This window comes from Nannospalax galili, unplaced genomic scaffold (genome assembly GCF_000622305.1).
Source record: "Nannospalax galili isolate Female #2095 unplaced genomic scaffold, S.galili_v1.0 scaffold698, whole genome shotgun sequence".
Taxonomy (NCBI): domain Eukaryota; kingdom Metazoa; phylum Chordata; class Mammalia; order Rodentia; family Spalacidae; genus Nannospalax; species Nannospalax galili.
In genome coordinates, this window is record NW_008341886.1 from 2,916,245 (window position 1) to 2,933,232 (window position 16,988).

The 16,988-nt window shown below is 39.9% G+C and overlaps 1 protein-coding gene across 2 annotated transcripts in view; it reads right to left on the reverse strand.

Moving 5' to 3' along the window:
- The window catches only part of March6 (membrane associated ring-CH-type finger 6), a 74,931-nt gene that overhangs the window by 54,517 nt on the left and 3,426 nt on the right, over positions 1-16,988 (reverse strand). For both annotated transcript variants that reach the window (XM_008837637.2, XM_008837635.2), the window contains exons 2-3: positions 2,403-2,499; positions 1,575-1,648 (exon numbers count right to left, since the gene is read on the reverse strand). In XM_008837637.2, the coding sequence (XP_008835859.1) occupies positions 1,575-1,648; positions 2,403-2,499 (171 nt within the window). The remainder of the gene's footprint in view (positions 1-1,574; positions 1,649-2,402; positions 2,500-16,988) is intronic.

Genomic DNA, 16,988 nt, shown 5'->3' on the forward strand with positions numbered 1-16,988 from the left:
TAGCTGAGCATGCTGCCTTGCACCTGCAATCCCTCTACTTGAGAAGCTAAGGCAGGAGGAGGCCAACCTGAGCTATGTACTAAGTTTCAGGCAAGCCTGGGCTACATATTGGGGCACTTCTCAGACATTAGGCTTAAGTCCATATAAAAAGTTAAGTTTCAGTCATGCTGACACACCCTGTAATCCCAGCACTGAGGCGGCAGAGGCAGGCTGATTTTGGCCAGACTACTGTACATAGTGAATTCCAGGCCAGCCAGGGCTACATAGTAACAACCTGTATCAAAAGAAAAAAAAAAAAAAGGTAGGCTTCCTGGGGCTGAGGAGATGGCTCCTGGTAAAGTAACCTCCACACAAGCACAAAGGCCCCAGGTGGGACCCTCAGCATCCAAATAAATGTGGGTGGACTTGAGGGCCAGGGTGCACCTGTCACTCAGAAAGCAGAGGGGGAATAATCAGAGCAATCTGGCTAGCTGGGCCAGCAGAACTGGGGAGTTCTGGGTCCAAATTAAAGAGTCTCCCTCAATATAAAAGGTGGACAGTGATCAAGAAAGACATCCAACATCAATCTCTGGCCTCCACACATATGTGCGCATGTGTACACAGCCCACACACATGCACCCACATAAACACACACACTATACATAAAAAAGTTTCACGAGCTGGGTGTGGTGGCACACACCTTTAGTCCCAACACTCAGGAAGCAGAAGCAGGTGGATCTCTGTGAGTTCAAGGCCAGCCTGGTCTACATAGTGAGTTCCAGGCCAGCTGGGGTTACAACCCTGTCTCAAAAAAAGGCAAAAAAAAAAAGTTTCATGATAAAAGGTGATTTAAATTTTGTCTTTATTACTATTATTCTGTCCTACACAACTCTTATTCAGAAGACAGTTCAAATCTGAATAGCACTAGATTCTGGTAGAATCAAGGCATCACTATTAGTTTTTCTAGATGATCAACAATATTATATGTTCTTTTTTTAAAAGAACACTAACTTTTTAGTGATACACTGAAAATGTACAGATGTAATTATAAATGATAGGATTTCTTCTAAAAATGAGAGGGGGAATGAGAGCACAGACGAAATCAAGCCATGAACTGAAATACAAGCAGTACTGAGTGAGTGGTTATCACATGGGCTCATGGTCCTCTGTACACATCTGAATTTGTCTGTGAGGAAAAAGAAAGGAAAAAAAGAGCAGCCTGTAAAACATACATGTGTACGGGACTGGGTATGGTGACACACGCCTTTAATCCCAGCACTCAGGAGGCAGAGGCAGGCAGATCTCATGAGTTCAAGGCTAGCCTCCTCTACATATTGAGTTCCAGGCCAGCTGGGGCTACAGGGAGACGCTACCTAAAAAAGACAAAAAATACATACATACATACATACATACATACATACATACATACATAAATTCATGTGTGCATTAAAAGATGATAGTTCTTAAAAATACCCTTCTAAATGACATACTTGTTTCTTACTACCAAAGACCATGAAGTTGAAATAACTGCTTCCGTTGCTCACGTCTTTCATGCCAGGGAGAACAAAAAGAAAAGCAATGTCACAAGAACTTACTTGGTGTGAAAGCAAATCTGTGCTTGCATAATTCACAGTATTCTTTTCGACTGTGCTTCAGCCACTGAACTAAACTGCAATTACAAACACATTCGTAAACACAGCGCTCACAACAAAGCAGCATAACATATTTTTACTACATTTTACGCATTAGAGCTTTTATAATTTTGATCATTACAAATTTAGAATGATTTTAATTTTTTATGTGTGCCTTCTAAGAGTACAGAATCCAAAAACAGCTAAACACAAACAGTATGCACTACACTAATAAAAACATTTACTTAACCTAAATTATAATCTCTTTCGTGCTAAATGAATACTAAGTAATCCAAGCATCAGCATCAGTTCTAATATGGTTCCTTAACACTGGTACCTAGCAACCAAGTCTGGACTCTAGTGCCATCACTAACTGGCAAGCTATGACATTAGGACAAGTTATTTAACAGTCTCTGCAGTAGTTTCTTCATCTGCCTAGTAATGACAGCCACACTTTCCCTGCAAAGATTAAATGAGTTACGGCATGTAAAGCACAAAAAAAAAAAAAACAGTTCTTAGCACAGAGCACTTCATAAATGTAAGCTATGGGTATGCCACCCAAAACAAGAAAAGTGTAATTCTTTCCATGAACAAAGCAAGTTCTCCATGTTAGAAATAAACAACAGGACACCAACAGGGTATTCACAATATACCAAAATAACAGACCTGATAGTAAGGACAGAGAGTAATTTATTATTCAAAATAATAGAGAAACTTCATTGAAATTATCACTGTTATTACTTGGATGACAAAACTGAACTTGAGAATTACAAAATTTTCTGAATGACTCACCATTCTTGATGGATAAACTTAATACTGCCAGTACATACACAGGGATGATAAAGCGGTTTCTCAGGTGTTCCTTCTGACCGACACACTCTACATATGTCTGTTATGGAAAAGAAAAGTGGAATTACCTTTGGTCATAACTTTTATACAAAAGACCACCAAAACCAAAAATATTCTGTGTTAAAGCTAAAATCTGTAACGTGGCAATACATTAATAGGATAGAAAACGAAAACTGTGATGAAAGTGATATTTAGGGTGTGTCTAAAACTAAGTATATTCCTTTAAAAGGCATTAAGAGATCAGCTATTCCTAAGAAAACTCAGTAATAAAATTGAAAATAACAACATTTGATTTTATCTCCACCTGCACTCTCACAATAAACCTGAATAAAGCAGGTAGTATCAGGTCACCCCTAGTGTCTCAATGGCGTAACTAAAAAGTTCTAAGTCCAGTTCTAACAGTTTAAGCTTCACAAAAAACATGCCTGAGACAGGAACAAATGAGGACAAAGTATGATACACACATCTGAAAATGCCATAATGAAACCATTACTGGTCATTCTAGAGCTAATCCACATCCACAGCTATGGCTCTGGTGATTGTAGATAACATCCATCAACTGCAGGCACCCATGGCCCAGTCACCTTTATGTGGCAGTTGCAGTGCCTGCTGTGGCAATGGCTGACCTATAATGTCAGGTGATGGGCCATCTTAGTTCATTTCACAGAAGGAGCTTGCTAAACTAGTAACTCTATCCAAGGAAGACAGGGCAGTTTGGACCACCTCACTGAACTCCACAGTAGCTGTAAGGTAGCTCTTCTGTGGACAGGGGTACATAACTTTTCCTTACTGGTGAGATTTGTTTGGTTGCTTGGTAACCAGGGAAACCAGCATGATAACTAGTTATGTTACCCTGAGCATTTGGTGTCCCTCAACTTCTGTAAGCGGCATTTTGTTACCTCAAAATGAGGAACCACAAAAGCCATAAAGATCCTAAATGTCTGAGAGTGTGTACCATACTGGTTGGCTTGTGTACACCCTAACCAAAAGGGTACCAAGGGCCCCTTAAAGTCATAGTGAAGGGGATCTGGATTGCAGTTATTCCCCTTTGGATGAGGAATTCCCTCGAAGAGAGAAAGCCAGAAGCAACTGTTAAGTCTCTGCTCCTTCTTGCACACTGGCCACCCTCTGTCCCTGGGATTAGCGCCTTACACCTCCACTCAGTTATGAAGGATGGCTAAGAAGACAGTTTAAACAATAATGACCCGATTTCAGTACATGGACCTGCAGAGCTTTTAGGAAATGTGAGCAAGCAAACACAAAAGATGAATTGCATTTTTTTCTTTTGCTGCTGGCTGGGCACAAGAGATGGTGGGGGCAGGGTGATGTGTGTTTGGAGCCCTGTGGTACTGGAGTGGGGAGAGCTGCCTAGCTCCTTCCCTTCAGCCCTGGATTCCTGTAGCTTCTGCTTAGCCAAGCCTATAAGCTCCAATTTCTCTAGGTTTTTTGTTTGTTTCTTTTCTTAATTTTTGTGTGAATGAGTATTTTGCCTTGCATGTATGTAAGTATACCCAGATCATGCTAAGCCCATGGAAGCCAGAAGCCAGGTGTCAGATCCCCTGGAACTGGAGTTATGAACAGTTGTTAGCTGCCATGTGGATGCTGGGAATCCAACCCAGGTCCTCTGGAAGAGCAGCCAGTGCTCTTAACTGCTGAGCCATCTCTCCAGCCCCTCACTGAAGTCTCTGTGCCTTCCCCAATTCTACTTGTGTGTATGCAGACATGGTTCTGATTCTCATTCTTACGGGTAAGGAGAGGGACATCTGTTTCTTGCTACTGTTATTGTTAAGTCTTCAGATGTGGTTTTTTAAATTATACACAAAGTAACACATTTCATTATGGCATTTTGTGAATACAACTTTTAATGCTCAGTAAGTAATGAGCCACCTTTCTCATTCTGGAGGTGTTGGAAAGGGCCTGATAAGGATTCTGAAATCCTATCCCCAATGAGCAACCACAAAGTACCTACCACTGATAAAGTGTCCAATTAGGAATCTGGACTTTCTTTTCCTTCCTATAGGAATTAGGGAGTGCCCCTTCCCTACCTACATAGTATCTGAACCAACCTGTTTCAAATAAAACCCCAACATGTTAAAAAGAACTAGAAGCATCACACCAACCAAAATGCCCATGATACAACTGAAAACCCCCACCAAGAACAAGGAAAACCCCAGCCTACACAGGCAACAGACACTGACTGCAGTCACCATAAATGATTCACCGGAGCAGTTACAAACACATTTGAAAGAAATGAACCTCCAAGTTTCTCCAGAGACACAGAAGATAAAGAACCCAGTGTAAATTGCTATGCAAAGTAATTTTTAAAAAAAACAAAAAAACAACAACCACCACCACAAAAACTTTTGGGGAATGAATGGCCTAACATGAGCAGAACTTTCCCTCTTAAGAATTAATAAACTTAAGATTCAACAACAGAAATTACTCAATCTAAATAGAATACTTCTAAAAATCCTTAAAGACCTCAGTGACTCCAACAAAATACCTAACACTGCTGTTAACAGAGCATCAGAAAAGAAGAAAGCTAAACAAAGTTTTCGAACAAATAACAATACTATACCCTATACACTATACTTTTCTTATACACGGGGTAAGGGTTATTGTATAATCTAGGCACAGGAAGACAAGTAACAGTGTGATTATGTATTAACCATGTATTAACATGGTAACAGAATTACAAGCATCACTAATGACAAGTAAAATAAGAGATATTTGAATATCTTTTATGATACCATCACAGTTAATCTGATAACTCCGCTAGTGAATGACTGATGGGTGGCCAGCACAAACAGTGTGGGTACTCTAGACAAGGCTGACTCATTCTAGACAGGAGTTCCCCCCAAGAGGAAGACCAAGTAGTTCTACGCTAGGCCTGGCTACATGAGACATGAACTCAAAACAACTGAAAACAAAAAAGGAAAGGGGCTACAGAGATAGCTCAGTGGTTAAGAGCACTCGCTTTTACAGAGGACCAGGTTCAGCTCCCAGCACTCACATGGCAGTTAATAACCTTTATAACTCCAGCTCCAGGAGACTCAATGCCCTCTTCTGGCCTCTGTGGGCACTGCATAAATACATGCAGGCAAACACTTGTACACACAAAATAACTTTTTTTAAAATGGAAAAAGAACACGTGACTCAATCTACTTGTTACCTTAAGTCATTTTGATCATATGAAAACAATGGTAGGCAAGGGCTCAGGTGGGAAACAAACACTCTAAAGAGAATTCTAAGATACCTAAACACTATTCATATTCCAACACTATTTCTCAGCAGCAGTTAATGATCTTAATAATCCTCCTTTATCTCTTTTTACCTTTAGTCAGTTGTAAAATAAAGTATACAATTTCTAATGCAAGAGTTAGTAATCTTTCTCTACTACTAACAATGTGTTACTCCAGTTCCAGGGATTCCAACACCCTCTTCTGGCTTCCATGGGCATTGCACAACATGGGTGCACTTACATACATGCAGGCAATACATTCATAAAATTAAAATATTTTTAAAAGAATAAAGATTTTTAAATAATTGTGGAGTTTCCCATCCCTTCACCTGGATCTTAGAAGAAAATGGAAGATAAAAGGAAAATTAATTTTCTGCTGTCATGTTGGTACTTTTTTTTGGAGACACCCAAGAGTCACAAGTCCTTTCAAGAGTTATTTACTTCATAGCCAGGCATGGTGGCACACGCCTTTAATCCCCAGCACTTGGGAGGCAGAGGCAGGCCTATCTCTGTGAGTTTAAGGCCAGCCTGGTCTACATAGAGAGTTCCAGGTCAGCTGGGGCTATACAGAGACCCTGTCTCAAAAAGACCCCCCCAAAAAAATTTACTTACTTCATTATTTATTTATTTATTTATTTTATTTTATTTTATCTCTTTGAGACAGGGTCTCCATGAACTCACAGAGATCCACCTGCCTGTGCCTCCCAAGTGCTGGGACTGCAGGCATGCGCCATCACGCCCGGCTTTCATTATTTTTAACTATGACTTCTATGTGTCTGTATGTGGGTATGTGCATGTGTGTAAACATGCTTGTGGAGGCCAGAGGTGTTGGATCTACCAGACCTGGAGTTTCAACAGTTGTAAGCTGCTGGATGAGGGTGCTCTGGTCCTCTGTAGAGCAGCAAGCACTTTTAGCTATCTCTCCAGCCCCATTCACATGTCTCTTAATGCTTATCTGACACAATATACTAAGAGCTTATGAAAGCAAGTAAAGACCAGCCATTCCCTCAAAAAAAAAAAAAAAATCAAAAAGTCAATTTTTAAATTTGATGATAGATGGGCTGGAGGGATAGTACAGCCATTAAAGGCTAAGGCTAACAACAAAATGCCAAATTTGATGGTAGAGAGCTAAACTTCATTGACCTCTACCACATCTAGGCAGTTCTGAGTACTCTGAAGGTGCTATTTAATGCTCCCAATATCAATCTTACAGTTTTGGTAACTGAGGACGAAGTCAGGCCACAAAGGACAAAACAGAAAGTAACATGCAAAAGATATTGTACTAAACCATCAAATACTGTTAGAAAATTGGCTGGAAATCTTACATTAGCTGCTTCTATTTCAATTACAAAGAAGCAAGGAAATTGGAATTAAAAACTAACTCCAAACTCCAAAGAAGTACTTTTGATTTTCATATACTGCTTCCACAGATACATTCATGACTGACTGATCTAATACTCTTGAGCCCCCCCCCCGCCCACACACACACACAGTTTAATGACAATATTCTAAGCATCTTTTGGGTTGGGATTTGTGTTGTGGGTTTGGTTTGCTTTGGTTAGGTTCGGTTCGGTTTGGTTCGGTGTGGTTTGGTTTGGTTTGAAACAGGATCTTGCTATGTAATTCTAGCCAGCCTGGTACTTACTATGTAGCCTAAACTGCCCTTAAATTTTGCCTCAGCCTAGGATTACTGGTATAAGTCACCACACCTTGCATATTTATCTTTACCATCTATTCCCTCAACTTACTATGATCTCTCATTTGCAGAGCATATTGTTCCTATAGCAAAAATGTATCATTGAAATATAAAAATTTTTAAATAACTGTGATAGCACAGCAACTAATCAAAAATTACTAAACAAGCTGAACAATTCCAAACATTTTACCAAGTTTCCATTCTCTGCAAACAATTTGTTCAAATTACTGTTCCACTTGTTTGTCGTAGTCTTAGAGTATGAAAAACTTTTCCAGTCATTAAGGAAATACAAATTGACAATGAGATGATGGCACAGCAATATCAATATGGCCATGCTTAATGTCACTGAATCCTATACTTAAAAATTGCTAAAACAGTATTCTGTCACATAGTTTAATGCAATAAAAGTTTAATTATAATAAAATGTCACTATATATCTATTAAGATAACCCAAAAAGGAGGAATGGGATTCTACCATGCAACCTAGCAATACTACCCACTAGGTATTTTATCCAGTAAAATTAAAGCCACCAATGACTGGGAGTTATTAAATTGGGGTCTACTCTGGAAGTTGGCAGTTGCTTCAGGTGTGGCCAGTCCCCTGTCAGAGTTTTCTAGCCATCAATGCAGTTCAATAATGCTAAGTGCCTACTTCGAAGACAAACTCTAAAAGCTGTAGGTACATTGTAAGTCTTAAGCCATAATCTATCTTGAAGGTATGTGTATGTATGATGTGTATGTGTGTATATCATGCATGTGTGTGCCTATGTGTTGCAAGGGTATGCAAGTCACAGTGCATGTGTGGAGGCAGAGGACAACCTCGGTGTTTGTCCTTGCCTTCTATCTTGTTTGAGACAGGGTCCCTTTGCTGTCTGCCCACAAACAAGATGCCAGGGATTCTCTGGTGCCACTTCCCATCTTCCATAGGAGCAATGGGATTACAGTCATGGACCATGGCCAGCTTTACGCAGGCTCCAGGGATCAGAACTCAGTTCTTCATGCTTAAATGGTAAGCGCTTTAATAAGTCAGCTCCAGTCCTGTTTTGTTTTTGTTTTTGTTTTGAGTTCTTTTATACAAGATGACTTGAAGATTTCTCATCTCTCCTTCTGGTGATAAATTGATGATATTTTAAGGATTTTTTTTATTATTACTAATCAGTTTTGTTTTGTTTTGTTTTTTGTCTTTTTGAAGCAGGGTCTCCCTGTCACCCCAGCTGTAGACCAGGCTGGCCTTGAACTCACAGAGATCCACCTGCCTCTGCCTCCCAAGTGCTGGGATTAAAGGTGTGTGCCACCATGCCAGGCTCTAATCAGCTTTTTAAATAGAACAGTCTTAAGACTTAAGAAAATGAAATCACACGGTTCCTATAAACCTAGCACAAAACATCCCTTATTAACATCTTGTTAGTAGGATTTGTTATACTTTGTGACATTTAACAAACAATACTGATACATTGTCACTGAATCCACTGTTTATTTCACAATTCCTTGTTCTTGACCTAACGTTCCTTTTCCTTTTCTGCACACTCCACACACCCTCCGTTGTCATGTCTCTGGGTTTCTCTAGATTCTTATAGTCGCTCTCATTTTCCTTGTTTGGATGAAATTAATTTAAAAAGCACTGGCCAAGTATACTGCTCAATGCCCCTATACAGAAACACGCTGACACCTGACTGGTTTGCAGGAGGAAAAACACACCTGCATTGCCATTTCATCACATCCGACCAAGAGTGCACAGCATCAGCACTATCTCCAACAGCATATCATCTGAATGAAATAAACGTTCACTATCTGTCAGTAAAATGTTTACAGTTAGTAGCTATAACAGGCAACTACTAAAATATATTATTGAAAAATATTCTGAATGTTTGCGGTTAACCTACAAATCCAAAAATACATAAATATCTATATAAACTGTACACATTTATGATATGTAATATAGTTCCTTTAAAATAATAAATACTACATGGCAATACAAAAAATGCAGATTAAATAAGCAAAACACGATTAAAAAATAAACACTCTACTAAAAAAAATAACAGATTGAAAAAGAAAATGCACCGACGTAGTGGCGCAGGCCTTTAATCCCAGCACTCAGGAGGCAAAGGCAGGTGGATCTCTGTGAGTTCAATGCCAGCCTAGTCTACGTAGTGAGTTGGGGAGACCCTGTCTCAAAAAAGATGAAAAAAATAAAAAAGAAAAAGAAAAGAAAATGCAATTCCAGGCAAGGGGAAGCACCCTTTTAATCCCACCACTTGGGAAGCAGAGGCAGGCAAAGCTCTGAGAGATTGAGGCCAGCCTGGTCTATACAGTAAGTTCCAGGACAGCTGTGGCTGTCCTGAGATAGACCCTGTCTCAAAGGAAAAAAAAAAAAAAAAAAAAAGTCAGGGGCTGGAACGATGGCTCAGCAGTCAAGAACACTGGTTGTTCTTGCAGAAGACCCCAGTTCGAATCCCAGCACCCACATGGCAGCTAACAACTGTAACTCCAGTTCCAGGGGATCTGACAGCCTTTTCTGTCCTCCATGGGCATTGCACGACACGGGTGCACTTACCACACACAGGCAATACACGCATACACATAAAATAAAAATAAATAAAATTTTTTTAAAAAGCAAAAATTGGAACTCTAACTGGTTTGAAAAGAACATGACCGCTGTTTGTTCCCTTTTCTGAAGTGTCTAGTGTTCCGTTGCTACTTTAAAATTATAATATTTCAGCTGCTCAAATTCTATTTTTCAAAATTCCTCTTTGTTGGCACAGAAATCCTAGCACTTGGGAAAGGGAAGCAACATCTTCATCTTCACAGAAGTTCAAGGCCAGCCTAAGCTACCTTGTCTCAACCCTTGCCCACTCACAAATCTGTCTTAAAAAACACCAATTCTAGGGCCTGCAATACAGCTTAAGCTTCTGACCTGAGTTAAGCTCTGTAAAGATGGAAGGCAAGAACTGACTCCAAGTTTGTCCTGGGACCTTCACATCTACATATACCACACACTATAATAAATATTAAAACTCTCCTATGTATCCCCAAGTTGATTTTCTTACCTCTTCAGATTACTATCATTACTGAACTAACAATAAACCTTTACTGTTTACTATTAGTCTTGGAATCCTGAAAACTGTTTTCCAGCCTCTTTGATGACTAAGCTTGAGTGGGATTCTGCTAACAAGAAGTCCCTCTGAAACCAAAATGAAGCAAAGACAGAAAAGTTCTGCTTCTAGCTAAGACCCAGCAGCAGCAGCTCATCTGCAGGTAGGAGGTTCCTACAGAAGTTCAGAAGTTATGGTGGTGATTCCTCAGCAGCAGGGCAGCTTCAAGGCTCTACAGCAGAGGCAATGGCTTCTCTCAGTTCATGCTATCCCTTTAACTCTTAAGCTTAACTTTTTCCTCTTCCAGTTCAGCTTTGTCGGTAGAAGATTCAGGAAACATTCAAAAGGGAAGGGGGCACTTTCTCATTCCTGCTGCACTCACTGTCAGGTTTCTGTTAATGACCACCTTCCTGTATGTAGTACTACTGATGACTTTGCACAGGTGCACACAGGAGCACCTGGTATGATCAGTCTTTGCAATAGATCACTTAAGCTATAGGAATGCCATAAATATGCATGTGCACATACACATGACTATAATCTTAGTTTTTTAAAGTATGTTAAACTTTATATACTATGAAGCAAATCAACAGTTTGGAGTATATTTACAATCACACACCATAACCACAAATAAACTACCATCAGAAGATCATCTTCATCTGAAAGGAAACATTGTAACTAGCAGGAGTCATATCAGCCCTCCCCAGTTCCAAGCAATCATTAATTTTTCTGTATACTCCAAATTCCGAAGTCTTTCACAACCCTCCAAAAGCCCACATGGTCAGGTTCTTCTCAGCAACACCCCAGTCTTCTGGTACCAATTCTGTATTAGTTACTTTTCTGTTGCTATAAAACACCGTGAACAAGGGAACTTATAGAAGGAAGAGTTTATTTGGCTTACAATTTCAGAGGGATTAGAGCCCATCATGACAGGGAGATAATGGCAAGAGGTGGCCTGAGCAGAACACTGAGTGATCACACCTTAAAACAGGCACAGGCAGCAGAGAGGCTGGAAATCTGGCAAGGCCTAAGAACTCTCAAAGCTTGCCTCCAGTGACATGCTTCTTCCTGCATGGCCACACCTCTTAAAGGTTCCATGACCCTCCCCAAACAGCACCACAAACTGGGGATCAAATGTCCAAATACCCGGAGCCTATGGGGGACATTTTCATTCAAACCACCACATATATACACAGATTTGTCCACTCTGAACATTTCACAGAACTGGATCACATAAAATGTGGTCTTCTGCAGCTGGCTGCCTTCATTTCGCATTGAGTTCATCCAAGGTACAGCATGTAGCAGGACTCCACTTCTATGAGCTGGTGGATAACATCCATTTCACAAACAGGACACACTTACCAACCACATGACAACACTTGTTCCCAATGCTTGCCTAGTATGGATAATGCTGCCAGAGGATTCATATACAGGTTTCTAGGTGAACACGTTTTTAATTCTACTGGGTACATACCTAGAAACAGAACTGCTTGGGTCATAAGGTTGTCTGATACCTTTGTGAAAAATGACCAAAGCCATTCACTTCATCTATTTCTTCCTTCCTAGACCATGCTTCCAGCATGCCAGACAGTTATTCTGGCACCATTTATTGAAAAACTCTAACTTTCTCTATGGAATTACTTTTGCACTTTTGTGAAAAATCAACTGTCCATGTGTGTATTTATGTTCTCTCTCCCACACCATCCAACCAACACATTTTAACAATTGATTTAATTTTTAAATTTAAAAACTAGCATTTTCAGATACATTAAGAAAATGTCATTTATTAGGTTTTGACATAGTAACACATAGTAGAGCAGAGGGCTACAGGAAAATACTCTTCACTTCAAACTCAAATTTTCATAGACTTTTAACCAAAGCATAGTGATTCATAGACTTTTAACCAAAGCATAGACTTTTAACCAAAGCATAATGATTGCAAAGATTAAGAGACTATTCAGTTGTCTTCTAATAATCCACACATAAGAGAGCTTAAAAATTTTAAAACAATACTACACTTCACACTAAAGGTTTTCATGTCAGAAAGATAATATTTATCATACAATTATTTTTGATAATGTACTGAGCGCATTATTTTTAAATATTCTAAATAATATGTAAAGGTTATCAAGGCTGGTGAGATGGGTCAGTGGGTAAGGACACCTGCTATTAAGTCTGATGACCTGAGTTTGATCTTGAAACCCACATGATAAAAAACAAAGAAATAACTTCCACAAGTTGTCCTCTGATCTCCACAAGCATACCTGCATGGTCTCACACATATGTGTGCGCACACGCACACACAGAAAATGCATATACACACAAATACATGTAAAGAAAAAAAAACACTTTTTACTATTGTTTTTCATTTCTAATATATATAACCCACAAAAACAAAAGTCGTTTGGTTCCTCAATTTTAAGAGTGTAAAATAAAGGAAGCTGAGTGTAATTCCAGCACTCCGGAGGCTGAGGTAGGGCTGTGGCAAGTTCAAGATCAAATAAAGAAAGACCCAGTTTCAAAACAAACAAAATCCATGAAGAGCATAAAGGGGCCCGAGAGCAAACTTTGAGAACCATTGCTCTGGTCAATGGACCTTTGTATTACTTCTCTCTGGGCACAGTGACAGAGATACCTGACATAAGCAACTTAAAGAGATTTATTCTGGCTCGCTGTTTTAGGGGAGGCAGCCCAAAGTAGCCAGGAAGGCGTGACAACTGAGGTTCTGTCTGTGGTGGCAAAAGCTTGCAGACTTGTCACAGCTCACAAAAATCAAGAAGCAGAGAGGGCTCAGGCCCAAAGTGGGAACTGGGGTCTTCGGATAAGACTTCAGACCTGACCCCAGGATCCATATTCTCCATGCAGGCTCCACCTCCTAAGGTTTCACAACCTCCCAAAACAGCACTACCAGCTGGAGGGCCAAGTGTTCAAACACATAAACCTATAAAAGACATTGCAAAGCAAGTCATACACAACATCCTTCAAAATGTTTCATTTAATATAAATGCTTCTAGGCACTACACAATGTCTGAGGAAGGAAGAAATGAAACTTACACAGTTGGCAGAGGTTCTAAGTATTCAATATCCAGTAAATAGAAACAAAATTTTAAAACATGGGCTCTGAACCCTCAAACGCTACTAGCCACTGCTTCTGCTCTTGGTTACCCTCCACAACTGGATGGTAAGACCCTTCTGCTGAAGACACTACACAAATGAGCTGCAGAACAAACATGGAGAAATCAAGCTGGTGCTGACTTTAGAGTCTCATATCTACTGGCTAGCTTTCATAGTGCTGGAAGGTGCTATGCATGCTACCAGAAGGAACAATACTCATCAACCTTACCTGTGAATTCTGTGAATCACAACAACTGGCCTGATAAGATAGGCCAACCAATAGTGGAATGAATATTATGGGAGCAACCAACCACTCTCTATTTGGATTTAAGGTCCACTTCATAGGATGGAGTCCATATCTGACTCTGACATCAGGCTTAGGAACCTAAAGCTAGCTAGGAAGGTCATAGGACATCAGGAAGAGTCTAATATTAGTTTTTGACAAATAACTATCTCCTAATGACTTATCATTATATCCACAGAATGATGCATCTCTCAACTCTCACCAGAGAAGTTTCCTTATGCAGCAGATGGTGATTAACCCTGAAACCTATAACTGGTCAATGTGCAGAGAACATGAGGTTGCAGAGTGTTTATCCTTCAACAGGACACCTACATCAAATTTAAGTCTCCCAAGACTCAGTAACCATTTGTAGAAGAAGGGACAGGAAGACTGTAAGAGCCAGAGGCGGTGGATGACCACAGGAAATAAAAGTTTTCCAGACTGCTGGTCAGTTATTCATATGACCTCACAACAATGGTGACAGCATGCACAAATCCCATGCAAGCTCAAACCAGACAAAATCCCAGCATAGACATGGGGAAATGGGTTAAGAAACCCCAATCTAACCTAAGGAACTTTTGGCAACTGATGGCTACTGGGAAAGGTAGAGTCTCTTTCAAGGATGGGACTCTCAGAGTTAATCAGGCTCCAGTGGATGGACCCACACTGAAGAACATTTGAGGATACAAATTAGCACCTCTAGGCTGTATTATTTATACACATATAAAATAGAGTACATTAAACTGGATGTGGGGGCAATAAAGGGAGGTGCAGAAAGGGGAGGGTATCTAAATACCACCAATTTACATTGCATGAAAATCACAAATTCAGTAAAAATGTTAAAAAAAAAATTTGAACTATCCCAAACGTCTAGCCTCCAGCACTGTGCTCATTTATGTACCCAGACTATGGCACTTTGTTATAGCAGCCCTTGAAAACTGAAACTAGTTCAGAATCCAACTTTTCCCATTGTTAACTGAGCAAAACTACTCCAGAATTCATTGTTAGCTCCTCCCCCTAGACTACCACATCAGTTACTCAGCTCTTACCTGTTTATACTGGTCTGCTTTCCATTCCCCCTATCTTAATTCCAACTCCCCTATCTTGCCCACTAAAATACAGTGGGTATTAGTAAAAGGCTTACTTACGTCCTATTTCTTTTGTAAGACCTCTTTTCACTCTTCCTTTATGATGCTAAAAATAAGTGATCTTCATGTCCTTATAGGACAGAAATAAAAAGACTGGTCTAGAAGAAATGGGAAGCAGGGTCATGAGGAAGGGTACCTGGATAGCACAGTCCTGGTCACTCCAGCACTCCAGCCTTACATTCTCCCCCCAGCTCACACAATCTGCCTCAGAGGCAATGTCATCTAAGTGGCTTCTTGACATTGTAGGCACGTTCCTATCTTAGAGACTTCGCATTGGCTATGCCTTCCGCCTAGAATGTTCTACCCACAGAGCATTTGCAGAGATAACTCCTCCTCTATTCCTCTCTGTCAGGACTTCTTTTGCTGTTAAAACTGTAAACCTTTTCCTTTATACTTGGCACTCACTAATCCTTTCCAATTAGTTGTTTTCCATGATTTTTAACCTTCCAGTTATGGCATATAGCTTTCTGGGAGTTCTGTTTATTTGGGTTTTTTAAATTATGTATTATTTTCATTTTATGTGTATGAGTGTATTGCCTGCATGTATGTGAGTGCACCCAAGTTGTGCAATGCCTAGGAGGTCACAAGAGGGCTTTGGATTCTCCTGGAACTGGAGTTAAGGATGGTTCATAGCCACCATGAGGGTGCTGGGTACGAGAGCAGTCAGTGCTCTTAACCACTGAGCCATCTCTCCAGCCCCCTGGGGTTTTTGTTTGTCTTTGAGGATCTTCCTGTAGCCCAGCTGGCCTGGACTTGCTATGTAGACCAGGCTGGCCTTAATCTCACAAGATCAGCTTGTCTCTGTCTGCTGGAATTAAAGGCATGCACCACCACACCTGGCTTATAGCTTATTAAATGTTTTGCTCTCACTTCCTCGCCTACCATACTAACTAGATTTTAAGCTCTAGAAAAGAATTTTCTCTATTCTGTTCCCTCCCTAGCTCAAGTGTACAAATTGTGTCTTGAAGTGCAGGCATGCTTGGTTCACAACCATGTCAAAGCAGTGAAAGTGCTTCTGTAGTAAGAATGAAGCTAACATGTCTGGAATCAGGGACAAGACCGTGTGGAGCTCTAGAAAGGTAGCCGTCTTACTCTGACAGCAGCCCATCCTTTTAAACTTATTTCTTTCACATTTAAATTACTTCAAGATTTGCCATACAGTTAAAGAACGTCATAGATAGCTTTATCTTTCAACTTCATATCTTTAAAATGAGTATTTTCCATTATAAAACATAAAATACAACTTTAGTATCTCATACAAATACTGATAAACTTTTATATTATACAAAATGAAAAAAGAACAGCTTCATGCATCACTGTGGAAATGTGAGCACCCTGCTACAGCAAAATGTCTAGTATCTTTACAAGGACTTCATATATGAATTCCCGCTTGGGACATCTAAGGTTTGCGATGTGATGACAGCAGCATACATAATATACCTGCATCATACAAACTACATACAAACACTGAGTCTTATGCCAACTATAAGAAGGCATTGTAAACTTGTTGATTTTACAAAAACATAATTTAATACACTTAACACTTTACAGTGTTTATTTAACAATTTAAAATTTAACAAGTATTTACTATGAATGGGCAAAAAGTATGAATCCACTGTTGTGTACCACAAATACAAGCATTCTGAGTATGACAGTACCCCACAGGGCACATGACAACAGAGCAGCATTGCTTTTTTTAAGAAGTGCACGCTATTTTAGTGGTGGGTATTTCAGCAACAATTTCTTTTCATAGAATAAAAATTTTAAAGTGTTTTCAAAGGTGGGAGATGGTACTACCAGTTTTTAAGATTTTTATTTTTATTCATATGTATGTGCGTCTGTCTGTGTGTCTACCACATGAGAAGGGGTGCTCCTGGGGACCAGAAGAGGGTGCTGTATCCTCTGGAGATTGAGAGACAGGAGGTTATGAGTCACACAACATGGGGGGGGGGGGA